Source organism: Staurois parvus, unplaced genomic scaffold (assembly GCF_062004578.1).
Source record: "Staurois parvus isolate SC_StPar_1 unplaced genomic scaffold, SC_StPar_1.0 ptg003066l, whole genome shotgun sequence".
NCBI classification, from domain to species: domain Eukaryota; kingdom Metazoa; phylum Chordata; class Amphibia; order Anura; family Ranidae; genus Staurois; species Staurois parvus.
The window spans coordinates 7,478-35,301 of record NW_028320862.1 but is presented as its reverse complement, the minus strand read 5'-3'; the positions used below and the strand labels follow the sequence as shown (position 1 = coordinate 35,301).

The window sequence follows — 27,824 nt, the reverse complement described above, 5'->3', positions numbered from 1 at the left end:
AAGATACAACCCACACTCTATACTGGGGTCCAGTCCAGAGGCGGCTCTTTAATTAGGTAAATTAGACAGTCACCTAAGGCCTCACAGGCACAGGGGCCTCATGGCTACCTAATTTTCCTAACTGCCCCAAGCAGTCACAATTCATGCTGTCTGTAAACAGCAGAAAAGTGCCTGTAAAAGCTCCACTTATCCCAAGCTTCCTCTCTACCCCCTGTGCCCCCCCCTTCTCAGCCCACCCTTCTGCCTGAGTGGAGTCCAGCCAATTAATTATCAGCCAGCTGTAGAACTGTGCATGCGCAGCTCCGGAGCCGGCTGATTAGTAATCGGCTGAACTTGGCTTGGTCATGGATGGGCTTCACTTGAGCGGGGGTGGGAAGGGGGGGGTTCTTGACGTTGGTCAGGTGCTTTCAGTTATATGATACGTAAAAATCACCCCCGCTATCTTAATATTCCTTTTTTTATTTTAGTTCCTTAACAACCCTGCTGGCATTTAGAATTTATTTGGTTTCTGGAAAGCTATTTCCCATCTATCTGGTGACCTGCTGATGTTGTGCCACCTTTACTCATTAAAGAATATGTACACCCAGCATGTCATATTCCTTATATGTGCCTGCTGGAGATCCAGATGTATCCACATTTCTGAATGGACATAGTAATGAATGTCAACGAATATGAAAAAAAAAAGTTATAAAGTGTCAAGGATTCGTTAAACGATCACCCTGTCACATGTCCACCACACGCCACGCCCACAGTGACTAGCTAACCGTGACACACACGTGTGGCCGCGACAGGGTGGTAAAGAGGGGATAATAAGCGATTTACACTTAAATATCTCAAACCATATATAAGACCAGCCGTGATACCCTTTCACAGCCCGCACTACCTCTGGCCACCACCAGATGGAGACTCCACTCTTATCCAGCTGGTCGACAACACACTGGCAGATATGATCTTACATACAACCTGGTGCCCTGATTAGAGTTGAGGACCAGCTTAGTAATCACACACCCTTCTAAAGGTCCCTTCAGCTATCCTAGCTTGAACCCCGGTGTTGATAACCCTTCCACTGTCCACACACCCCCACACCAGACGCACCACAAAGGTAGCCTGCCACCACCCAACAGTTTATCCGCAGAATAGTCTGTTGAGACACCACACACACACAGATCTCCGTCTGGCAGATCTGTTACCTTTGCAATCTGCGTGCAATCTGCCCACTCACAGTGCAGTTGCATACAGATTGGCAATGAGCTTAACCGAGCGTTTTAAAGGCACTAAAATACAATATAACCCAATCTAATCTCTCCAATCTAGTCTCTCCGAAGATATGAGCACGTGCTTAAATACACAGAAGTTCACTAATTAATTTTAAGATTTAATTTCCCAAAGTGGGCAGTGCATAAAATATGTACAAATATAAAAAGTTACAGAAATACAAAAGATATAAGAAGACACACAAATGACTAATTACTATAAAATAAAAGGGAATAAAAAGACAGAATAACACTTTACCCTGCGGCTGGAGCACGCCAGAAACTTAGCAATCCATTGGTCAATCGAACCAGCTCCGTACGGATCACCCTGTCCAAATGTCCGTGCGTTCAATTTATTGCGATTTGGACATGGGCGGGACATTAGTCTTCGGCCAATTGACTCTGGGGGAGGTGGTCCTGACCTGCCCACAAGAGGTACTGTGTATGGACCTGCCCAAGTTCAATTGGGCCAAGACTGGCCTGAACACCAAGTCGGGGATTGGATTTCTGACACCAGCGCGTCAGCCCGATCGCAACAGTACCAAACACCATCCGACTGTCGCACCCCCGCGTCATCTAACCATTCCATGCATTTCCCTGGCTTCCTCCCCAAGCCACAAATATGACTCTTATATGTAAATGTAGCGTACAGAATGGCCTGCACAAAGGAAGCTTGTTCATATCTCTCCAACTAATATTTTGGCTTTTATAAGAGATTAAACATACTCCTTTGATGAATATTACTTATAGAGCTTTCCACAAAAGGCAGACAGTCTGTCTGCTGTCACTGGTTTTCCTCAGAAGGTGATAACCTGATTGACACACAAAAGTTGTCACATCCAGGAACCTGGCTTTAGACTAATTAATGCTAAATGATGATTGAGTCTGTAAGGCCTATTGAGGGATTGTGTATACATACACATCTGATCCCAGACCATTCCTTTGTACCTTCTATTCATTTCCCTACTGCCCAGGGGCTCAATGTACTTCCTTAATTACCAGACTGTTCCTGCACACACCTTTGCAATGAAAGGGCCTGACATAATCTAATCTACTCAACCTGTCATGGCTATGATACCATATTTCCACTCAAATTTTACATGTCCGTTACATAAAGAAATTAACAAATTCATTAAATTAAATAGTTTCATTTGGATTCATTGTGACTAGGTGGTTGTTAAGGAACAGGCGACATCCACATCTTTAACAACCATAACTAATCTGCTGTCAGCGGGATTCCCAACTGACAGCAGAATGTCAACAAAAGAAGCAACATCAATTTTTTTTTAAAGGAAATAGCGTGAGGGTCCTCCACCCCAATCTTTACCAGGCCCTTCAGGTCTAGTATGGATTTTGAGGGGAACCCCACATCAAAAATAATTTTTTTAAAATGGCATGGGGTCCACCCCAACATCCATACCAGACCCTTGTCTGAGCATGAAGTCTGTCAGGCCAGGAAAGGGAGAGGGTGAGTGAGCACCCCCCTTCTCTCCTTAACTACAGTGGAGATCGAAAGTTTGGGCACCCCAGCTAAAAATTTGTATTAATGTGCATAAAGAAGCCAAGGAAAGATGGAAAAATCTCCAAAAGGCATCAAATTACAGATTAGACATTCTTATAATATGTCAACAAAAGTTAGATTTTATTTCTATCATTTACACTTTCAAAATAACAGAAAACAAAAAAATGGCGTCTGCAAAAGTTTGGGCACCCTGCAGAGTTAATATCTTGTACTGCCCCCTTTGGCAAGTATCACAGCTTGTAAACGCTTTTTGTAGCCAGCCAAGAGTCTTTCAATTCTTGTTTGAGGTATCTTTGCCCATTCTTCCTTACAAAAGTCTTCCAGTTCTTTGAGATTTCTGGGCTGTCTGTCACGCACTGCTCTTTTAAGGTCTATCCATAGATTTTAAATTATGTTGAGGTCAGGAGATTGTGAAGGCCATGGCAAAACCTTCAGTTTACGCCTCTTGATGTAATCCCCCGTGGATTTCGAGGTGTGTTTAGGATCATTATCCATTTGTAGAAGCCATCCTCTCTTTAACTTCAGCTTTTTCACAGATGGCATCAAGTTACCATCCAAAATTTGCTGAAATTTTATTGAATCCATTTTTCCTTCTACTCGTGAGATGTTCCCTGTGCCACTGGCTGCAACACAACCCCAAAGCATGATTGATCCAACCCCATGCTTAACAGTTGGACAGAGGTTATTTTCATTAAATTCTGTGCCCCTTCTTCTCCAAATGTACCTTTGCTCATTCCGGCCAAAAAGTTCAATTTGAACCTCATCGGTCCACAGAACTTGTTTCCAAAATGCATCAGGCTTGTCTATATGTTCATTTGCAAAGTTCAAATGATAATTTTTGTGGTGAGGACGTAGAAGAGGTTTTCTTCTGATGACTCTTCCATGAAGACCATATTTGTACAAGTATCTCTTTATAGTGGAATAGTGTACCACAACTCCAGTGTCTGCCAGATCTTTCTGGAGGGATCGTGCAGTCAAACGTGGGTTTTCAATTGTTTTGCTTACAATCCTGCGAGCTGTTCTGTCTGATATTTTTCTTGGTCTTCCAGATCTTGCTTTAACTTCCACTGTTCCTGATGACTGCCATTTCTTAATTACATTCCGAACAGAGGATATTGACATCTGAAAACGCTTTGCTATCTTCTTATAGCCTTCTCCAGCTTTGTGAGCGTCAACTATTTTCAGTTTCAGTTTTCTAGACAACTGCTTAGAAGAACCCATGGTGCTGATTGTTGGGGCAAGGTCAGATGAGTCTGGGCATTTAAAACCTTTGAGATTGACATCACCTGGTCTTCCCAGACGATGATTGAGAACAATCCAAGACACTGTCAGGTCTCAGCTTTGCAATGGGGGCAGTACAAGATATTAACTCTACAGGGTTCCCAAACTTTTGCAGACGCCATTTTTTGTTTTCTGTTATTTTGAAAGTGTAAATGATGGAAATAAAATCTAACTTTTGTTGACATATTATAAGAATGTCTAATCTGTAATTTGATGCCTTTGGAGATTTTTCCATCTTTCCTCGGCTTCTTTATGGACATTAATACAAATTTTTAGCTGGGGTGCCCAAACTTTCGATCCCCACTGTATACCAGGCTACATGCCCTGTAGTACCCCTATGGCGTTATAGACGGGGGTCTCTAAGTGATGTCATGGGACGTGGTCACCTGGTGACCCTGTCCCCATGTTTAATTACCAACAAAAGGCTGTAATTTGGCGAGTGCCTCTGGACGGGACCAGTTGTGTTCGGCAGGCGGCAGGTTTTTTTTTGTTTTTTTTCGTGTGGCATTGTGATTGGTGCTGGATTTACATTGGGTGACATGTTTTTATTTATTTATTTTTTTAATAAAGTACTTGTCAATAACTATTTGCGTTTTTATTGACTTTTGACTTTTTTTGGTGAATGAGTGGGGGTACTATGTTCCCCATACTTATTCACATGGGGGGCAGGGTTTCCTTATTAAAGGGGGCTTCCAGATTCCAATAAGTCATCCCCCATAGCCCCACAATCACTGGGCTAGGATTGTGGGGAAGAGGCCCTTGTGCTCATCAATTTGGGGAAAAGGTGATTTGGGGTGTAGCCCCTTTCTCTAAAGCACCTCCCCATGTTGAGGGCATGTGGCCTGGTGTGGTTCAGGAGGAGGGAGCACTTGCTTGTTCCCCTCCTTTTCTGGCCTGCTGGGCTGCATGTTTGGAAAAGGGTCTGGTATGTATTGGGGGGAACCCCACAATGTTTTTTTTTAATTTTAATGCTGGCACTTGTTTTATTTACATTCTGCTGTCAGCGACATAACAAATATGACAAACAGAAATTCTTCAGTTAAAGAATGCCTCTGAAACTAAACAAACTGAGGACTGCTCTCCTCTGATGGTCAGAATTGTCCTGACCCCCCCCCCCATTCACTGGGAAGACCAGTGAAATGCTGTTTCTCCTCCCCCAGCTCTTTAAGGTCCTTATGCAGATTAGATCAGAGGGTATGTGATTACTCATGATTTTTAAACATATACACAAATGTTCTGACTTTCATTTCTATTCTAACTTGAATGCGTTGTTTTACAAGGTGAAGGTTCACATATACTTTTAGTAAATATACTGTATATCACACAACCAGTAAAAGACATTTGTGTTCGGTCACTCTGGTATAGAGCGCCTTAACACCATCATATCCTATGTCTTCATTACTTCATTAGTCTGAGGTCTAAAGCATATTTTCTATCAGTACATCTCAGATTTCTTCCTTCTTGGTTCTCCTCACTTCATAAAAAGTCCAGAATTTCATCATTGTCCCAGAGTCGTACAATTGAACAAAATACAAAATGTAGAGAATTCAGCTCTTTGTTTCATATAGACAAAGGTTTCTCACTTTACTGGCACCAATGTTTCTGCCAGAACACAGGGCTGTTCACACCCCATACTGGAATCCGGCATACATCAAACATACCACTTTGTCAAGATTGTTTTGATGAAGGAGATCAGGTTGTTCACTTAGTTTAGTACACGAGTTGATGCTGGGATCTCTCTGAATACCCAATCATATTTGAAAGAGACAAAAAACCCAAAACAAAACAGGATTTTTGTTTGTACATCAGTGGATGATTGAAGTGAATGCAAATTCCCCTCATTCACTAAGCTAAATGATGGCCATACACTCTATGAAAAATTGTACAAATTCTACAAAATGTAATGTTCGTTTGATTTTTGAACAATTAGTGAGTGAAAAATGATAACTGTTTTCAACTTTTCACAAGTGAAAAATCAATTGAAGAGTTTAAACATTATTTACTGCATGAGCAAAATTTGAGTGTGTTTCACGTGCGGTAAAAATATTTTGTTTTTGATGCGCATGCCCAGGTCACCATGCACAGGCTCCTGCTATGGAATGGGCCAAGGTTCATCAAACCTGCAGATCTGGGCCTCTTCCAGAAAGCTCTCAGGTTTCTGAAAAGGTGGGAGGGTTCCAGAAGCCCTGACCTGACAGAGTCTCCCAGCCTGTCTTGAGGTGACCTTACTACCTAACTCCCAGGCTGACTCATCCCCAGGCTGCTACTCAGCTTCTATCTAACAAAAATCTACCTAAATCTATAGGGTGTTACAGCCAAAGGGAACTGTCTTGTACTGCTGCTGGCGACTTTTTTTCTTCATATTTACCAGGGCTTTTTTCAGCTGGAACTTGGTGGAACTCAGTTCCACCACCTCTGGCTCAGGCCCTCTGCTCCCTGCTCATCACTATAACTTGTAAACACAGAGGTCTGGCTTCTGTGTATACAAATGATAGCTTGTCTCCCAACTGTTCTTACAGATCTGATCTCCTGAGCAGCTCCCATTGAGTGCAGGGTGGGGACAAGGGAGATGCAGGTGCCCAGTTGCAGACACCCCCACTGGATGATCTACCTGCAAGTGAGAGGCGGAGCCACCTACAGTGTGCGGGGGGAGGAACCAGGGCCGGCTTAATACAGCAATGAACGAAAGACGTGAAAGATGATGGAACTTTTAAGGAGGTGGAAGAAGATTGGAGCAATGAAGCGGGGTATTTAAAGTGTTACTAAACCCCGGACCCTGCATTCCCTATATCTGATCTCCCAGGACCCTGCATTCACTATATCTGGTCTCCCAGGGCCCTGCATTCACTATATCTGGTCTCCCTGGACCCTGCATTCTCTATATCTGGCCTCCCAGGACCCTGCATTCACTATATCTGGTCTCCCCGGACCCTGCATTCACTATATCTGGTCTTCCTGGACCCTGCATTCTCTATATCTGGTCTCCCAGGACCCTGCATTCACTATATCTTGTCTCGCCGGACCCTGCATTCACTATATCTGGTCTCCCAGGATCCTGCATTCACTATATCTGGTCTCCCCGGACCCTGCATTCACTATATCTGGTGTCCCCGGACCCTGCATTCACTATATCTGGTCTCCCCGGACCCTGCATTCACTATATCTGGTCTCCCCAGACCCTGCATTCACTATATCTGGTCTCCCAGGACCCTGCATTCACTATATCTGGTCTCCCCGGACCCCATATTCACTATATCTGGTCTCCCAGGACACCATAGTTGAGAAGTGTTTTTACCACACACCCCCAACCACTGGTGTAGCGTCAAGGGTTGCAATGGTGACCTTGCCTTATGCTCCAGGGGATTCATACGGACTCCTTGTCACATTCTGTTTTACACTTGGACAGAAGGGGCGGCATATACAGGAGCCGATCCTCTCCATTTTCCTTTTGCAACCACTGAAAGTTTGCTTCTTTTCCTCTCCCTGTCACTGGTATTTAGCGGTTACAGGAGAAAACACCCATCAAGATTAACTAGAGTGATCTGGGACCATCTTATTTGTCCCGTGTCCTTGCCTCAAATTGAGTTTGACCTCATCCCATCATTTGTTGTTATTTGAAAATAATGAGTCATCTCAGGAATGTAGAATTATGTAAAATTTACTGGTGTGTAATACAGGGTGCCCATTCATGAATGCATATATGGTCTGCATAGGCAACCTCAACATTTGTTGTCATGATTCAATACATTTTATACAAAATTAAAGATTTACAAAAATAAAAAAGACTATTTTAGCTATTTTTACATATCTGCTTAGTTGTTTTTGTGACATCTTGAATATATAGTTTCAATATATTGTGAATACAACCTCTTGGTCTATTATACCCAGGGCTTTTTTCCTCACAAAAAAGATGCAGTTACTCTTCTCTTTCGAGTCACCCCTTGTCTCCACCCCATATCCATCAACAATCACCATCCCTTGGCTCCACCCCCTACCCATCTCCCAGTATGTTACCAATAACAAGAAAAGCATTGGAATAGAGTAGCTGCAGCTAGCAACAGTAAACTACCCCAGCAAAAATAGATCTCCAGCAACAACAGACTTTCCCACAACAAATTATTCCCGCAGCAAGAATAGATCCACTCTAACAACAATAGACCCTGCAAGCAACAATAGATCTCACAGCAGCGAGCATCAATAGACCCTGCAACAGCCAGCAACAGTAGACCCCCCCTCAACAGCAGATCCCTCCCAGCAATAATTGACTCCCCAGCAGCATAAGACCCCCATCAACAATAGATCCCTCGCCAACAACAAATTCCCCAGTAACAGACCCCCCCTGCAACAACAGATCCCCCCAGCGACAATATATGTACCAGCAACCAGTGACAATAGACCCCCCAGAACACCCCAGCATCCATTGCCATTACATACATTTAGTGCTAGAGGTGTGTTCCCACACATTCCCGGTGAAAAAAAGTCCTGATTATGCCTATAATTTTACGTATGTTGTATGGGGGGGCTCAATGTTGGGCAAATTACCTGTTGACTTGTTTATAAATATTCTGGTGTGTGGGGTGAAAAGTACCATCTACAATATACTCTACATCATATAACATAACATAAAGACAGATCTCATGGAATATGTCTGACTGAGTTGAATATAAAATGCTTTAATATATTTTGAAGAAATACATAGAAATAAGTTTTTTTCATAGATGTATTTTTTTCTGCAGTACTACTTTAAGTCTCTGAGGTGGACGTAACGGTGGTCCAACTAGGGGTCATCCAGATCACTGCAGGGGCCCAGGAACTGCATGGTGTTAGCCAGAACCATCTCAGCACTGCAGAATGATGAACTATTGGGAGACAAAAAATTTTTTTTACAAAGACAAAGAAAAATAATAATATATTTTATATATTAATATTAAATATTAATCTCTCTGTTTTAGAAGATCCCTGGCCAGAAAATGAACTCAACTATATACATTGTATCTACATGTCTTATTTCCTTTACAAATAAAAAAATAAGGGCTTTATTCCAATTTTTTTTTAATAGTTGGTGGAGCTATGCCAATCATTATTTCTTTCTCATCTATTGAAGAATAAACCTTTGTGTTTTTATTTACACAAGGTGCATCTCCAATGCTTAGATTCAAGAACTGGTTTTGAAGACCTACTTCATCCTTTCTGTGTCATTGCACACATTTCAGATCTCAATTGAGCCATCATGTGTCATCTGGACCTAGGTGTTATGGCCCAAGTTCCTGTTGCAATGTGGTTTCTAGGATTTTTTTTTAACTTGTTCATTGTTCCCATACCCAAAAGGGCCATCTGTCCCATCATGGATATCAAAACTGTGAATGTCTTCTTGTTAGAAATTCTACAGGGAATCCACTGTTGTTACCTCCTTGCATAAACAAGATTTCTGGCTTCTGTGGACACCAAGGATCAAGTCCCTACATGTTCCTGTTTTTCCAGCGTATTACCATTTACTTTGCTGTGTGGCCCTTACGCTATTAGTCTTTGGCCCTACTCTTCAGTCTATCTTTTGAACTTTGGGTGTTCATCATCATGCCAATTTCTGCCCTGTTGTCCTCTCATGGCATTCCTATTGTGCAGTAATTTGATGACATCCTGTTACGGGAACAGTTGGTGCAGGCACTGCTGATGGACAACATGGTTTTTGTTCAGCTGGATATAATGAACCTTTAGAAATCTTCCCTGGAAGATCTGCTAATTTGTGCAATGGCACAGGAAGGATGGAGGTGAGAAATCAGGGAGGAGGCAAGTTGGACCACTCTGAAAATATTTCTTCAATCCAAGCATTTGTAAGACTTCCTGTGTCCATCAATGGACTCCGGGGAAAGTATTTTACAGTAAGCATGTAAATCCTATTTTTATGCCTCTCGGCCAACAGTACATCCAGGTTACAGCACAGATGCAGAATACAATATTATATTTAGTCCTATCTGTGTTGTAACCCATGCTGGATTCTCAATTTACAGAGATCCATAAAGGAACAATTATTATGGCTTATATGAAAAAAATCTTATAATTTGGCGAGATTTTGAGAGGGGAACTGATCAAAGGAAAGCATAACAGAGAGCAATTAGTTGTTTGCCTCCTGGCTGTCTCTAACCCAATCAGCACTATTTCCTCTGCCATACAGAACATTGTGAGTGGCTTACATGGTTCCATCTTCTCCGGTTTGTATGTCAAATCTGGATGCTCCCAGATCTAACGTGAAATTGTTGAATTGTAATGGGGTCCAGTGGAATGTTAAATGATCTAATGGATGTAACATCACTTCGGAGTCGATAAACTCATAATAGGTTTTCCCAGGGACCAGACTGTAACTATGGAGGGAAAAAAAATATTGTACTGAATTCTGAATTACATACAGTAATTACATACTATTCATTAGTACATTTATTGGTTGTGTGTCAACATTGTATGATTACAAACTGTTGTATATATAAATATATATATATATATATATTTTTTTTTTTAACTATATTTAATTTTTTTTTTTACAAATAAGCATTTAAAGCTGAAATTAATCTACTTATTCTTTTGTCTTCCCCGGTTCTTCCTTTCACACCTCATTAAAACACTAATGAAATGAATATTCTTTATGCAATGTAGGCAGACAATGGTCTAGCAGGGTGCTGAACACAGAGAACTATGGTGACGCCCACATGTAATTCTAAAATCCAGTGAATAAAGGGGGGGGGGGCAGGGATAGTCAGGTTGGGGAGGAAAAGGCTATGTGATGGACATCCTTCGGCCAGGAAGCTATCTGGGCTTAATTTGACTTGCTGCTTCTAAAGCTCACAGTGTGCAGGGAAATCAGGATAAGCAATTTCAGTACAGGAGAGGAGCCGGTACAAGTGTGCAAAAGTGAAGGCAAGGCTAGAGTTAAAGTAGATCCTTAACTTGATGACATTCAGTTTGTTCTTTAAACTGTGGATTATTATTTGTTTTTTCACTACCAGGGATTCATTTGAAGCAGACCTTCACTTAAAGTGAAAGCTTCACTCATCCTTCTCCTTCACCACCCCCCACCACTGGGAGCCAGGGATCCGAAGCCTGGTGAAGGATTGACTCCAGTGAATACATCTCCTGGGCTGTGAGCACCCGTTTGTTAAAAGTCAATAGTTACTGTCAGGGGCGGACTGACAACTCATGGGGCCCCTGGGCAATAGGGGATCATGGGGCCCCTGTGCCCTTGCCCAAATTCAAAAAAGCCTATGAAAAAGGTACCAGGGGCATCTCATGGGGCCCCCTACTGACCCCGGGCCCTCGGGCAGTGCCCGAGTTTCCAAATGGTCAGTCCGCGCCTGGTTATTGTATTTGTAGTTGCTGACTTTTAATTTGTTTAAAACTGGACCAAAATTCCTCTTTAAAGTCTAAGTCTCCTTGCACACTGCTCCAGTGCAGTTTCCTCACTGCACAGGTGCAGCACAGTGTACTCGCAGTTTCCATGCAGGTTGCCTGCGCTTTTTCATAGCCTTGTATTAGATTAGACAGTCTTGGTGCGTTTTCTGAAAGCACACCAAAATTCCTGTATGTAGGACTAGGAAGGAACAGGGTTTAGTGTAAATCCAAAAGAGGGGTGCCATCCTTGGAGGAAGTGAAAGCGTGTAGTGTGTCGACCTGGCTCAAGTCCTAGGCAGCTACCTCTCTGGATACAAGATTAAAGTGCCCAGTAAAGATGGTCATCCTACCTAAAATATTTATTAAATGAGGACGTCAGTTACAGCACACTCATTTTAGGGTATGGGCCTCCTACTTCTTTAGGGCTTATTTAATGGCTGGACTGGGGCTATAATAGGGCCAAGTGTCAGTATAACCCAACGTCTTCTACTACGTAACCCAAACTGAGTGCTACTATTCCAGGTCACACAAACCCTAATGAAGAGGGAGCTTTTAAAACATGATAGCTTGTTCTGAGCTAAACATTAAAAATAAAATATTTGGCTAGACTAGATTTTTGGACTGGTATGCTCATTAGACTTTTTACACACAGATCCTAAAATCCAGACGCCTCCAGCTAGAGGCACCCCGGTTTCCTGAGAGCAGCCACACCAGAGCTAGTTTGCTCTACAAGAACTGAACTGTCTAGTACAGCGAGTCACTGATAAGGTGATTTGATACTTGTTAGGGACAGAGCACTTCCTATTTTAAGGGCACCCTATATTAGGAGGTACTTGAACAAAGCCCCTTAAGGCAGGATCACCAGGGGATATTTTAATAAAAGCTGCAGATTAAAAATAGATTGAAAACAACTTTTAAATGGACATTACCATGCTAAATATTATATGAGACTTTAAAGCTCCACTTAAGAAAAAAAATCACCTTGAAGTGGGGCTTCTTACACTGCTAGGGGTAAAAGCTTTCTGACTCTCTCTAACACTTTCAACTAATAAGGGAATGAGTCATTGCTCTGAAGTCACTGCAATGAGTCCTTATGTGTGTAAATTTCAGCTTCAGCTATTGAGATTTGTAAACATCAATGTTTTTCCAGATATGCAGGTCTACATGACACACTTTAGCAGATACACATATTTAGTTACAGTATACTACCCTATATGTTGCCACGGCATGGCCATAGGTTATGGCTAGAGATTCTCTGTCTTACCTCTCCAGCAGATGCTCTGTCATTTTTCCTCCAGCCTCATAAAGTGATACATACATTTTTCCAGATGTTTCTGCTGTTCCGTTTAATGTTAAATAAATTTTATATTTCCAACCTGCAGAGAAGGTAGAATGCCAGGAGTTTTCAGATTTTCAACAGGAAACATTCATATCAATATTCCATAATATGTTTCTTATTCCAGTCCTGGCAGTGGTAAAGCACCCTGTGGGGATTTTACATTTTGTTTCACCAGATCTCAAACAAGGAAAAAAAAACCTGGGAATTCGCTCTTGTACAATTTTATGATTCTTTTTTCTATATTTCTATATCTAATAGCAGTTGGTAACATTCATTTGGACTTGTTGTGTAATGTTGAAGACAATTCGCTGCTTATCTGGGTTGTTTGTTCTTTTCTAATTTCTTAATTCTTCAATAGCAAAGGCTTGGATGAACAGAGGCGTCTTATATTAAAAAGTTCAGTTGAATATGACCAATACTAGGTAATTTAATACTAGCTTGATAAATACGTACCATCACACACCTATTTTTATCTATTCCACCAATATCTATGGTCTCTTTTTCACCTTTTTACACCATTATATATTGGAGAGAATTCTTCATTGTACACCTCTCCAGGTTATCTTCCAAGAACTGAGGAATAAAATGGTGACCTTGGGCAGCACAAAAGAATTTCCTCCCCCTTTACTCACTGGAGAAGTTCTGAGGGTCCTTGCCAGTGTTCAGGTAGAGTTTCATCTTTGGGTCTGTGATGTTGTAATATTGTTCTGAGTGATGACCCATAGTGGGGCATCTCTGGAAGGGGCAGGGGAAACAGGAGCCCTGGAAGGAGAAGACACAACCATCTGTTATTTTAATACGCAGTTTTGGAGATTAACATTTAAGTATAACTAAAATCAAGACTTTTTTTAACTTTAGATGGACTGAGGAATGATTAAAACACCTGTCAGATTTTATAATCAATTCCATCTATTTCTTTTCTGTTTCTTTTCTGGTGGCAACTCAACATTTAGGTTTCTCCTTCACTTTCTCTCCCAGTGACAGGGGTTACATAGTTAAATAGTTAGGTTGAAAAAAGGCATTGAAAAATAAAAATAGAAAGCTTCCATATAAAGAACCCTAAAAAAAGGCGCACTATGAATGGAGGAGGTTGACCTTTTATTAGACAGCTGTTCATTCATGAAAGCTGTAGTATAACTTCTATAAGTGGAGGAGGGGGTGGAAAGGGCAGGCATAGTCATCACTCATGATGAGTTTCTGTGACAAGGCCCTTGGCTCTAATAACCCCTGGAGCATCAGATTATGGATTATGGCTGCACAGTATAGGGAAGGGATGGGCAGGGCAGAGGACAAAGGATTTTCACCATGACAGCCGGCTCCAGCACAAGGGACACTTTAGATCAAATGTAAGTACCTTCCCATGTACTGATTTTTTATTTACAAAAGGTTTAACTAAATGTAGGTTTTAAAAAATAGGGGTCCCAATACTGAACCTTGGGGCACGCCACTAATAACCCGTATGTGTGAATCATTACCCTCTACTCTCTGAATATAGTCTTTTAACCAGTTATCTACCGAAGGAAGGTTTTACCCCCTTCATGAGCAGGCCATTTTTTGCTATTCAGCACTGTGCTATTTTAATTGGACAAAATGCAATTAAAATGCAAATAAATTAATAAACAAATTAAATTTATATATTTTTTTCACACAAATAGAGATTTATTTTGGTGGTATCTGCTCACCACTAGGTTTTTATTTTTTGCTATATAAATTTTAAAAAATTTCCTACTTTCTGTTGTAGAGCATATCCAATAAAATCAAATCTATTCATACGTTTAGGCTAAAATGTAAACCTGCTACATGTCTTTGGTAAAAAAAAATCCCAATAAGTGTATATTAATTGGTTTGTGTGAAAGTTATAGCACCTATAAACTATGGTATGGATACTGGAATTTTACTTTTACTTTTTATATGTGTAGCACTACCCCCTTAGGAGTTTCTGGAATATTTTTGAGCTCCCTGTTGCTCTGGACCCCTTTCTGAAAGCCCAACCCCTGCTGACACTATAGTACACTCTTAACTGGATATCACTCTCAAATCAGTAGACTCACACATTGATTAGAGTGACTTGGTAAGAGGTTTATAGCACTTCAATGCAGCTTGTGTCAACTTTAACCATTAGCCGCCCGGCCAATGGCCGTTTGGCGGCTTCAAAAGTGTTCCTGCATTCCGGGTGCACGCCATTTGGCGTGCTCCCGCACATGCGCAGTTTGCGCTAATGCAGAGCGGCGCAGCAGCGCGATCTGTCACCGGCCGTGCACCTCGGACACGGCCGATGACAGATCCGAGTACCGCCTCCCGTTGCTTGTACCATGTGACCTGCTGTGACCAATCACAGCAGGTCACATGACAGTTGTAAAAACTAAAAAATTCTTCCTGCGCCAAGTTAAACACCCTACTACAGGATCTATCCTGCTGCTGTGCAATGTGGTGAACACAAAATGTGAAAAATATAAATAAACAGCGCAAACATAGACCTTTAAATCAAATCAATATACAAAGTGCAAACATATATAAAAAATTATATTAATAGTGAAGTCCATCATGGTTAATAGACAACAAAAGTTCAGAAATCTCAAAAAAATATTTTGTGCAAAAAAATTTTTCAAATTCTTCTAATGTAAAGAAAAAAAAAAAAACAAACAAAAAAAACAAAAAAACAAAAAACTTCCACCTTCCACCCGTGCAAACCAACATCAAATGCACTCACCAGATTTAGGTGAATGAAACGCCTTTTAGGAATTTATATGGGATCCTAAACCCTCTTTCGTATCCACTCTATAGGAATCCTCACCTTCAGTGTAGGCTCCACCATACAACCGGGGAGAGAAAAATCTTAGATAGTGTAACCGGAAATGCGTCGACGCGTTTCGCCCCTCCCATCGGGCGTTCTCAAGACGTCAACTTGAGAGGGGCGAAACTTGAGAGGGGCGATGGGAGGGGCGAAACGCGCTGACGCATTTCCGGTTGTTACCCCGTACGTCTGACGCCACTTCCGGTGAGTGGAGCGCACGCTGAGCGGTGCGTTCCAGCGGCCATCTTTTGGGATCTGTGTATGTTTGGTCTCTGTGGAACTTCTGCTGTATCCTGGAGCTGTGATGTGAGATTCCATGGGAGGTTGTCTTACATTCATTGTCCATCTGGAAGAAGCTTGTCCTAATAAATATGCCTTTTTAAAGTGATTTAAATATGAGTGGCCTTAATCCTTGATTTTATTCATAAATGGTATTCTGCAATATTACACTATCTGAGATTTTTCTCTCCCCGGTTGTATGGTGGAGCCTACACTGAAGGTGAGGATTCCTATAGAGTGGATACGAAAGAGGGTTTAGGATCCCATATAAATTCCTAAAAGGCGTTTCATTCACCTAAATCTGGTGAGTGCATTTGATGTTGGTTTGCACGGGTGGAAGGTGGAAGATTTTTTTTTTTTTTTTCTTTACATTAGAAGAAGAATTTGAAAAATTTTTTTGCACAAAATATTTTTTTGAGATTTCTGAACTTTTGTTGTCTATTAACCATGATGGACTTCACTATTAATATAATTTTTTATATATGTTTGCACTTTGTATATTGATTTGATTTAAAGGTCTATGTTTGCGCTGTTTATTTATATTTATCACATGACAGTTGTATACAATGGATGGCTTCATTCATGCCATCCATTGTATACTAGTGCCTAGCTGTGAATGGTCACAGCTAATCACATGCACATGTCATGTGATTAGCTGTGACCAAATCACAGCTAATCACATGCACATGTCATGTGATTAGCTGTGACCAAATCACAGCTAAGCACAAAAAAAAAAAAAAAAAAAAAAAAAGCTGAATGAATCGATTTCATTCAGGTAAATGCTTGCTTATAGCAAAGTAATTCTTTGATATAAGCAAATTGTGTAAAAAAAAAAAATAAATACTGATCACTTCCCCAAAGTCCCCAAAGTAGTACAATGTTACTATGGTAACATTGTACTACTTAGTACAATGTTACTATGGTAACATTGTACTACTTTGGTCATAGTAAAATATGAAAAAAAAATCTTAAAAAAAATAAAAAAAGTAATAAAAAAATAAATATAATAAAAAAATTAAAACAAATTAAAAAAAAAATATATATATTTTTTTTTCATACTGTCACCAGTCAGTGTCCCTGTTCACCGCCATGCCAGTTATATGATGACGCTGTACTGCACTGGTGACAGTATGTAAAAAAAAAAATAGAGAAAATAATTTTTTTAATTTTTTCATTTTCCGAAAAATTATGACAAAAAAATACAACTTCAAAAAACTCGCCATGCCTCTTATGAAGTACGTCGGACTGTCTACTCTGCAAAAAGGGGTCATTTGGGGATCTCTGTACTATTCTGACATTCTTGGACCTCAAGATATTAGATTGGCTGTCAGTACTTCAGGATTGATCAATATTCAGATCTATACCATAGTTTGTGAACTCTATAACTTTCCTACAAACTAAATAATACATCCTAATTTGGGTTATTTTCACCAAAGACATGTAGCAGAATACATCTCGGCCTAAATTTATGAAGAACAATTATTTTTTTGTAAACTTTTATAACAGAAACAAAGAAAAATAATGTTTTTTTTTCAAAATTTTTGGTCTTTTTTTGTTAATTTAGCAAAAAATAAAAACCCCAGCGGTGATTAAATACCACCAAAAGAAAGCTCTAGTTGTGTGAAGAAAATGATAAAATTTTTAGTTTGGGTACAGTGTTGTATGACCGCGCAATTGTCATTCAAAGTGTGAGAGTGCTGAAACCTGAAAAATGGCCTGGGCAGGAAGGTGTAAAATTGCACGGTATTGAAAGGGTTAAACAATGAAAGAAAATAACACTTATCACAGGGTCTTAGTTAATGTTAGCAGGCCTGCTTTTCAGAAACTATCCCAACACCTTCAACCTGAGGTGGCTTTACAGTCCCCAGTGAACAGTGAGAACTATCAACCAGGTAGACTAGCTCACTTTGGGCCCTCAGGACCTGATGGCAAGGAGGTAGCCTGAGATAAGGAAAAAGCTATTTACCCTAAACCCACCAATGTTTGTTAAAGTTCTTTAAGAAGAGTCTTCTACGCATGTGATGGGGCCCAGTTGGGGCACAGTGAAAAGAGGTGTGAATTATGGTTCTCTGAGAAACAATGCAATAAAGGAAGGGAAGAACAGCACTCCTCCTGGAAGCAAAAATTGACTGGTGTGATATTCCTTTAAAGCACTAGCCACTAGTGAATCTAAAGCAACAAGTGGTTAAGCTGGCAGAAGTGATTGTTGGCACAGGACAACCCCTCTCTGGACTGCAAGATTATAGGCACAATAGGAAAAGGCCTCCTTAATAGAGTGCAATAATGATAGTGGTGACACAGCGGTGGTTCAGTCTGTGGCCTGACTGTCCTGCTAACAGTTCTGGTGATAAGGTTGTGTTAAGTGTGGTCAAACGATAGTAGATGAAGGAACTTCTAATAACTACGTGCAATGTCCACAACTGTGTGCAGGAGAATAGCAAAGGTGGAACAGGTGTCAGTGTTCCCTGTCCTTGGTAATGCTTGGGACTCTCTCACCCAAGGGATGGCATCTGGCGAGCTCTGGCTGTCTTTCGCACTTTTCCGATAAGACCCCCACACTCTCCAGTCCCACCTGCAGCAATCCATCCGGTCACCTGCTGACAGATTAGCTCTCTCCGCAATGCAGCAAGATCAGTGATCAGGAAACTCTTCTTGCCTCCCTTCTCTCACTATTTCCATGGCCTGGCCCGGTCCTTCCACAGTCAGCACACTCCTCTCTCCAGATCTCTCTCTTCTCACTTCCTGTCTCATCTCCTGGGCTTTCACATATATATGCCTTCACCCACACGCCTGCTCCTCTGGACAATGTAGTTCTTTACTACACTGCTCCTTAGTAAAGTCCTGCGGTTCAGCATACAAGCTCCATGGTGCTGCTCTTCTACAGAGTGTGAATGCCACTATTCTGCAGGATACTGCTGTCTTGTGTTCGTTTTAACATCCTGCATCAACACTTGCAGCAGGGTGTTATATATATATATATATTTATATATATATATATATATATATATATATATATATATATATATATACCGTATATATATATATATATATATATATGATAATTGATCAATCCTGATATACTGATGGCCTCTCTCATTTCTGGTGGCCCTAAAATGCCAGGGCAGTACAAATACTCCCCAAGTGACCCCTTTTTGGAAAGTAGACAGTCCAAGGTATTTGGTAAGAGACATAGTGAGTTTTCTTAAGTTGTAATTTTTTGTTGTAATTTTTTGAAAAATGAAGAAATTCAATAATTTTTTATTTTTCCACAATTTTTTTTTAACATACAGTCACCAGTACAATACAATGTCATAATATGACTGGTGTGGCAGTGGTCAGAGATACTGACTGGAGACCGTATGTAAAGCTTATAACATCATAATCTGATTGCTTATAACAGTGATGATCGCTGTCATAAGCAATAGCTTTAACTGACATGCTATGATTGGTCCACAGCTATAACATGATAAAGGGTGCTGTGATTGGGCTAGGTTCCATGTGATAGCTAATCATATGAAAGTCATTCATAGCAGTTTTGTTTACATTGTGATTATGTGATTGCATAGAAACAGAAATCCGCTGTGTTCACTCGACACAGCGGACACAGGAGCAGCGCCTCAGGGGGCACACCAGTGCGCATGTTCTAGACAATGTATATTTACATTGCTGAGCCTAGGAAGCCACCCATCCACAATTAAAGTACTGTCAGTGGGCTTAAAGAGGTGAACTTACACAAAAGCCGTGCAAGCGGGGGTTCTGTGACAAACACTTTTGCAAAGTTTTGCAGAGTTTTTGCTAATTTCCTCATGAAAAAAAAATCAGATTTCTTTAACAATTTCTGTCTTGAATTCATGCTGACTATTGCTCATAATATTGTTTTTTTTTACAAAAAACTCTTGTATGAGGTCTTTCAGCAAACTCTCAAGTATCCTCCTGAGTATAGAAGTTAAATTAAGTGGCCTGTAATTACTGGGTAAATACTTTGATCCCTTTTTATCTATACTGTAGGCACCACATTGACCTTGTATCAATCAAGTGGTACTGAGTTAGTTATTAAAGAGTCTCTAAACATTAGAAACAAAGGCTTAGCAATAAGAGTTCAACTCTTTGAGGACACATGGGTGCATGTCACCTGGTCCACCTGCTTCATTCCCCTTTACTTTGTCTAAATGTTTCTGGACCATATATCAATATTGAGTCATTGAGGTTCTTTTGGGTCATGTCAGTACTATCCCCATTATGGACCTGAGCTCCCCTATTTTCCTTTGCATATACAGAGTTGAGCTTGTTTCCAAGACAAGTTGAAAGGTTGTATCTCTTTAACAGGAACACAGACAGCAATAAAAACTCTTAACCGCACTGGCCAGTTAGCAGGAAGAGAGGAAGCAGAAGTACTTGATTTCCTTCTTGAGCATTAAAAGGTTTTTCCTTGGTTTTTGCCAGTGTTGAGTTTTCATCTTTTTCTCACATCACATTTACAAATCAGCAAAAAAATTAGATTATGACAAGAAATGATTGTAAGCTCCCAGGAGCCGGGCCCTCTGTTTCCTCTTGTACCAAATTGTATTGTAACTGTAATGTCTAACTTCATTTTGTAAAGCGCTGCGCAAACTGTTGGTTCTATATAAATCCTGTATAATAATAAATTAGTAAGAATTACATTTGAGTGCACGAAGATAAGAAAAGATTGTAAAAAAAAGGAAACCAATTTTAGCAAAACATTAGAGATTCTTTCTATAGCAACCAATCAGAATTCTTGTCTAATTCTTTCATAAAATGAACAATGATTTCTAATTGGCTGCTATTTGCAAGAACTCTGTTTTGTTCTCCAGCCCCATGGTGTAGGGCCATGCAATCTGTCAGTACTGCAGTAAATTCCACTTACAGAGGTGAAGTTCTCATAGCTGTCACAGGGGTAACTGATGAAGCCACTGGGGTATTGGATGCTGTGCATGTAATAGTGGAATGCTCGGAAGTGGTTGCAGGCGAATGTCTCCAACATGTCTGCCAATTAAAGAATATATTTTTATACCTGCGGTACATAATAGACCCTAACACACAGAGAGCTGGATCTAACTTATATAACTCACCACCAGGTAGGCACAACCCCAGGGAACATGTACCAATGCAAAAAAAATTACATGATGCCAGGACCAGTGATTTTTTTCCTGTAGCACATCCTACATTAGGAATAAAAAAAAAATGCATGGAGTGCTCCCCGAGATGCATAACAAACCCTTTGTAGGAGATTTACTAAAACTGGAGCACTCAGAGTCTGGTGCAGCTGTGCATGGTAACCAATCAGCTTCTAACTTCACCTTGTTCAATTAAACATTGGCAATAAAACCTGGAAGATGATTGCTTTCTATGCAGAGATTTTGTACTCTCCAGTTTTAGTGGATTTTAAAGGGTTACTAACAAACACACAAATGAAAAAAAAAAACAAGTGTGAGATCTCCCAAAAATCCATACCAGTCCATTAATCCAAGCATGCAGTCTGGCTGGCCAGGAAAGGGGGCAGGTGCCCCCATTCTCCCCTGAACCATACCAGGCCACATGCCCTCAACATGGAGGAGAGCCTCCATGTTAAAGAGAACACTGGCCCTTTCCCTCAACCCTGGCCCATGGTTGTAGGGGTCTTTGAAGGGGGGGCTTAATAGAATTTGCCAGCCCCCTTTAATAATAAGAGGGTCCCCATATACTGCCCCCTCCCATGTAAATAGTACCCCTACTCATTCACAAAAAAAGGCCCCTAGAAATAAAAATATACAAACTTTTGACAAGTCATTTATGAAAAAAACATAAAAATCCCCCCAAAATGTTACTCTTTGCAGATCCATTATCAATTATGATGCCTGCCAACTTGACCAAAAAAAAACCATGAACTGCCGCACATGACCAATCTCAACACTACACAAAGCCGATTGATACTGCAGCATAAATCCTTACCACGCATGATCCACAGGAATGCCAGTCTTTCGGGACACCCCGCCTGATGTATGCCTCCATTCGGGTAAAAATCGAAATGTCCTATTGGTTTTACTATACCAAGTCCTGGCATAAAGAACATGATATTGATTAACATTCCATTCTCCTAATGTTTAAGTTCTCCCTTTTCTACTTTTGCCATCAGGGCTGTGTGCCACAGGACAGCCAGAGCTAGGCGGGTGATCAGGATATCTTGTCCACTGAATTACATTCAGTCCAGGGGGCAGTACTGCAGACACAGATGGAAGACCTATAATGGTGGCCATAAAAGCTTCTTTTTCATTACCTGATCAATGTGCAATTTGGTCAAAGCTGTTGAGTCAGCAAGAAAAAAAAAAAAAAAACCCACAATAGGCATAACTTCTGTTCTGATTGATTTAGGTAAGCCTTAGATGATGTAACTTTATTTACTGTAACCATGGGTTGCAGGAAACAAAATTTCTCAATTCCTCCATCAACATTCAGTGTTGATGGGGGAATGCCTCCCGTGAACCTATTATTTTCTGCCATCAGCAGAACACAATGGTTACTGCTAGTGGCCCGCAGTGATTGCATTCAAAAGATCTGACAGGCTGGTTGTACTAAAGTCAACTGACGGATTGACTTCAGTACAACCAGCCTGTCCTTAAATGGATCCCTGCTGAACCGGATGAGATTTGATCTATCTTTGGCAGGCTTTAGACTCAATTGATTCAATCACACTGAATCAAGGGCGGAAGATGCTTGGTTCTTGAATTTGATCATCTTTCCATCAATCAGATCACAAGATGGTATGGTGACTTGTTGTCATATCTTCTAACTATCAATCAGAATCCACTTCGCCATTTGTGGCATATCGATCAAATGTTTTATTGACTATTGATTGCCTATTCCTATCGGGAGAGATTTTTTGAAAAAGAAATTGATCATTTATTGAAGCATGTATGGCTACCATAAGAGATTACACAATCAAACACAACACACTATCCAGTATCCAGGTCCTGTGCTATAATTTCTATATTATTTGGCACCATCACATGTGTATTTTTCATATGAACAATCTTTGTACACAAACCGGTTCTAGTTGCCCAGCCACTTTTGTAAAGCTGTTTCATTGTCCTTATTTGTGACCCCAACAACTTCTTTTTGTCTTCTCTCCTTTCTTACATCCCTTTGACCCCATCCCATTTTTCAGATCTTGTTGGTTGCAGGGGGTGATCTGAACATACATGGAGCTTCTGCACTGACAGCTGAAATATCATTGCAACTAGTCATGCACAGTGCACCTCACAGGAATCTCTGATAAACAGAAAAGTAAAGGAAATAAATAGATTCCAATGATAAGTACCCGTATGTATGTTGACACACACATAGAAAATCTATGTACCATCTGCTATGTATGTGCATATATTCTACTACTCTTGCAAGTTGGACCCAGAATGGACAGAAAGAGAGATATTTTGATAAATACCAAGTAATACAGCTGTGTCAGTGTGAATGACATCCACAAAACCAGCATCAGACGGATCAAGCCGGACTTCTTCTGGTGTGTTTTCAAAGTACAGCCGAGCTGGGTCCAGACCTGCAGAAAGGGATAACCATTACAAGAGTATTGGAATTAAAAACTATTAAGGGATGCTAAGAAAAGCAGGTCAGATAATGTGCAATCTGTGATTTATTTTATACAGCATATATCAATTTCCTATTCATGATTGTTTGTATCTGACTTGGGTTTTCATTTTTTTACCCATTTTTTTTCTCTTTAAAGCTGAATTCTAGGCTTTTGGGAAGGACCCAGGAGACTCAATTGTAGGAAACTACAGACCACTTGCAGAGAACTACAGGTGAGGATGGTTACAAAACTATTCACTTTGCACAAGGAAAGAGAGCAACAGTGGCTGGTCCGCAATACACGAAGATCCTGCACTGAGGCATTGGGGTTTTTTTAATTTTAAAAGGAAGGGAAGGAAAAGAAAAGGAATTTCCTATTTTGTTTGTGCTATAATATTATATGCTATAGTGTTATAGAAATTAGATCACAAAGGTTGTTTTTGAATTAGAGTGACTCAACAAAACATGAAGATAGAAGGACCCACTTACCCCATAACCCAGCACTCTGCAGTGTATGTATTCTTGTGTGCTGTGGCACATTTCTTCAAACAGCCCATGCACCTCAATGCATGTAATAATGTCCTGCAGAAATGTTTTCAGTGCAGTGCAATGCAACTTACAGAGCATATGCATTTGTGAAATTACAGGGCACCCAACAAGTAGGTTGGGATGTAATCGACTTTGTATTACAACATTTTCTGCACACATCTACAGTGTGTTAACCCAATGTAAGTTATAATATTCTTCATGAATTAGTATATGGTAATAATTCCTGAAGAGGACACAAGACGATGGTGGAAAGAAATCATTCTATTATACTCTGTGCACATTATGTATACCATTATAATTCCTTCCTCTTTAGCCTGCTTCTTCTGCAATTTCACTAATGCAGTTGTATCTCCAGATGTGGCAGGTCCAGCACTATATACTCCTATGCCTTTATTCCATTATATAGAGCACTACTGGTAACCACCAGAGAAGAGGCCACCTGGGATCTGTTCAAGGGACTCTCTTGTCCTTTGGAGCCCTGGGAGTATGACTAAGAGTCCTCCAGCACCCAACAGATCTGTATAAGGATCCTCCATTCCATAAGGTTTGGGGGGGGGGGGGGATTTGTGGTACTCTCCTGTCCTTTGGGGCCCCAGAGGTACTTTTTTGATCTTTGGAGTGATAAGAGTCTGTCTAAGGATTGACCCTGTCTTTTGAGGCCCTAGGGGTCTGTATGATGGGACCTTTAGGGTATCGGGGTGTGTGCATTAGTATGACTCTTCTGTTTTTTTGGGCCCCAGCTGTTTTTTTCTGAGGGACCCACCTATCCTGTGGGGTCCAAGAGATGTCTTTAAGGTTCACTTCTACCTTTTGGGCCTGGCCCTGCCCTTTGAAGTCCTAGGGATCTGTATGAGGGGGCCTTCCTTTCCTTTAGGGTTTCAGGGTGTGTGCATTAACATGACTCTTCTGTTTTTTTGGGCCCCAGCTGTTTTATTTCTGAGGGACCCACCTGTTCTTTGGGGTCCCAGAGATGTGTTCAATGTTCCCTTCTGCCCTTTGGGCCTCGCCCTGTCTTATGAGGCCCTAGGGGTCTGTATGAGGGCACCTTCCTGTCCTTTGAAGCCCCAGTAAAGTTACAGATGTTGTGTACCACCTGTATAGTGGTTTACTTCAGGTGAGCATTATATACTTAAAGGATCTATGTTGGTAGTTTCGATTATGGCTAGTTGTCACAGAGAGCCCGTGCCTCCCCCCACCCCCCTGTGCCTGCTGTCCCCCGGCCTGTTGTCACCTCACCCCTTTGTTGTCACCTCCCCCCTCCCTCCCCCCTTGCTGAGTCCTCTCATCCTGCCGCAACCTTTGAAGACAGGCTGTGCAGGATGAGAGGAAGTGGCCCCTGTGGCAAGGATCACACCTCTCCCGGCAATATCGCCGGAAGAGTTGCGACCCCCCCGCCAGGTGCGCAGTGCCGCCGACCTGTCCCCGTGCACCCCCCGGTGGGCGAAGCGTGGGCATGAGGCTTCCCGCACTCTGCACACGCCGGAGACAAAGGCCGCGCTCCCTGAGCGTGGCCCGAGTGAGGGGGCGTGCCTTGTTGCCCCGGCAACCTGATGCTGGGCCGGCCATTGCCGGGGCAACCGGAAAAGCGCCCTGCGCCGGCTTAAGAAGGCCGGTGCAGGACCCAGCCTGCTGTTCATCCCCTGCTCGGGACAGGGTGCTGTGCGGGGTCTGAGCTGAGGTCAGACCCCACAGCCAAGACCCCGCTGAGTCCTCGTGAGCCTGCTGTTGTCTCTGGAAAGCTGAGCCCGTGAGGATCCCTGTATGCTGACCGCCTTGTCCCTGGAAAGCTGTGTGAGGTCTGAGCTGAGGTCAGACCCCACAGCCAAGACCCTGCTGAGTCCCCGTGAGCCTGCTGTTGTCCCTGGAAAGCTGAGCCCGTGAGGATCCCTGTATGTTGACTGCTTTGTCCCTGGAAAGCTGTGTGAGGTCTGAGCTGAGGTCATACCCCACAGCCAAGACCCCGCTGAGTCCCCGTGAGCCTGCTGTTGTTCTGGAAAGCTGTGTGAGGTCGGAGCTGAGGTCAGACCCCACAGCCTAGACCCTGCTGAGTCCCCATGAGACTGCTGTTGTCCCTGGAAAGCTGAGCCCCATGAGGGTCCCTGTCTGCTGACCACTTTGTCCCTGGAAAGCTGCCCCCTGTCTGCTGATCAAGTGTCCCTGGAAGCCGCCTGCTGCTGAGTGTCTGCAAGCCGCCTACCGTGAGTGTCCCTACAAACCGCATGTTGTGGTGTGCCCCTAACTGCCCCTATTGTGTGCCCAGATTACCCTTGCCTGAACTGCCCCTATTGTGTGCCCAGATTACCCTTGCCTGAACTGCCCCATTGAGTGCCCAGATTATTGCTACCTGAACTGCCCCATTGAGTGCCCAGATCAGTGCTGCCTGAACTGCCCCTATTGTGTGCCGGGATTAATACTTGCTTGGACTGCCTGTTGCGTGTCTGGAGTATCATAGCTAGCTAGACTGCCCCCCCTGAGTGCTCGGGCCATCGCTACCTAGATTGCCCTATCGTGGGCCGGATTACAATTATTTTGGGCTCCTCCCCTCTCTTCCCCTTTTTGGGTACCTGGACGCTACCTTCCTACCCTGACTGAGTGCCTTCCATAGTTCAATAAAGCTTTGTGTGTTTACCATCTTCTTTGTGTGTTCTGTCCTGCCTACGCTTCCATCACACTGCTATTGAGCATATTTTGTGGAGGAGCTGAGCACAATTCTTTCCAATTACTGTGAGGAGCACCACTGCAAAATATATGGACATGAATACGGGAAGAGCAAATGGTTTCTTTTCTTGTGTTTCTTCTACTCTGTGCTAGAATCCCAAAGATACAATAGATTCAGGGCCTATCTATGAGAGAAGGGTACAGGACTCCTATACATCGTATACCAGTGGTTGTCGACTTCCAAGGTATAGGGAGCCTCAAATGCATCCCCTGATGTCTCCAAAGGGCTGCATATAAAATTAATATGTAGGACTTACTAGAAGAAATGGTCAAGGGCTGTTCTTCAAGAGTGGTTGGAGATTTAAATTGTGCTGTTGGAGACTAGGGACATGTTACATGAAACTGATAGAGATTATTGTTATTAAAAGTTCCTTTACAAATCAATGCTCCAACTACTGACAAATGGGGCACCACAGCTCTACAATGTCAGTACAATACAAACCGGTGATCCTGCGAATGCCGGGAAATCGTTTCCCAGCTTCTCCAGCTATATGAGCACCCAGGCTGCTTCCGATAATGTGAACATTGGATGGAGGGTAATCCAATTCTTCCTGGGGACAGATGGATAATTGTGAGTGATAATCATGCATATGTACCAATAAATGGATTACCCGAGTTTGAGCTCATTTCTTAGGTATCTCTTTAATCACAAGTCAAGATCCTGAAAGTCCTTTCATAGGGTTTTGGTCAAAACTTTCCTTTTCAGCTTTGGATAGAGTAGGGAACCTGTTAGTTTTCATTTCACTGTGTCCCCTTGGGGAGATTTTCCTTTATTTCTTGTCCAAGAAACATAACAAGAAATGATAGGAAATCTCACAGACGATAGCAAATCTATACCATCCAAAAGCAAAAAAAAAAAAAGAAATTTTGGCTTGACACACACCTTCTTTCAGTGACCAATTTTCACTGTAAACATCATCCTGGAAGTAATTATACAATTTACCAAAGTTGTAACATAAGATATACAGTAGATCAGAAATCTCCAAATTTCAGAATGGGGGCCAGATGTGGCCCTCTGCTCGCTTTTATTGAGCCTTTGGGGAGCTATTCCTCCTACTAACGCCAATAATGGGGGCATTATTTCCCCCACTGACACCAATGATGGGGTACTATTCCTCCAACTGACACCAA

General features: G+C 41.8%; 1 protein-coding gene across 1 annotated transcript; it reads right to left on the bottom strand.

Moving 5' to 3' along the window:
* Positions 1–8,709: 8,709 nt before the first annotated feature.
* LOC149428642 (pancreatic lipase-related protein 2-like) lies at positions 8,710–27,244 on the bottom strand (the record flags this gene model as incomplete). Its single annotated transcript, XM_089667161.1, has 8 exons — positions 8,710–8,915; positions 10,248–10,415; positions 12,701–12,812; positions 13,408–13,537; positions 20,734–20,852; positions 21,798–21,902; positions 23,287–23,397; positions 27,136–27,244. Coding segments are annotated over 8 exons (936 nt in total), but the record flags the coding sequence as incomplete, so codon positions are not given.
* Between the last annotated feature and the right edge of the window lie 580 nt (positions 27,245–27,824).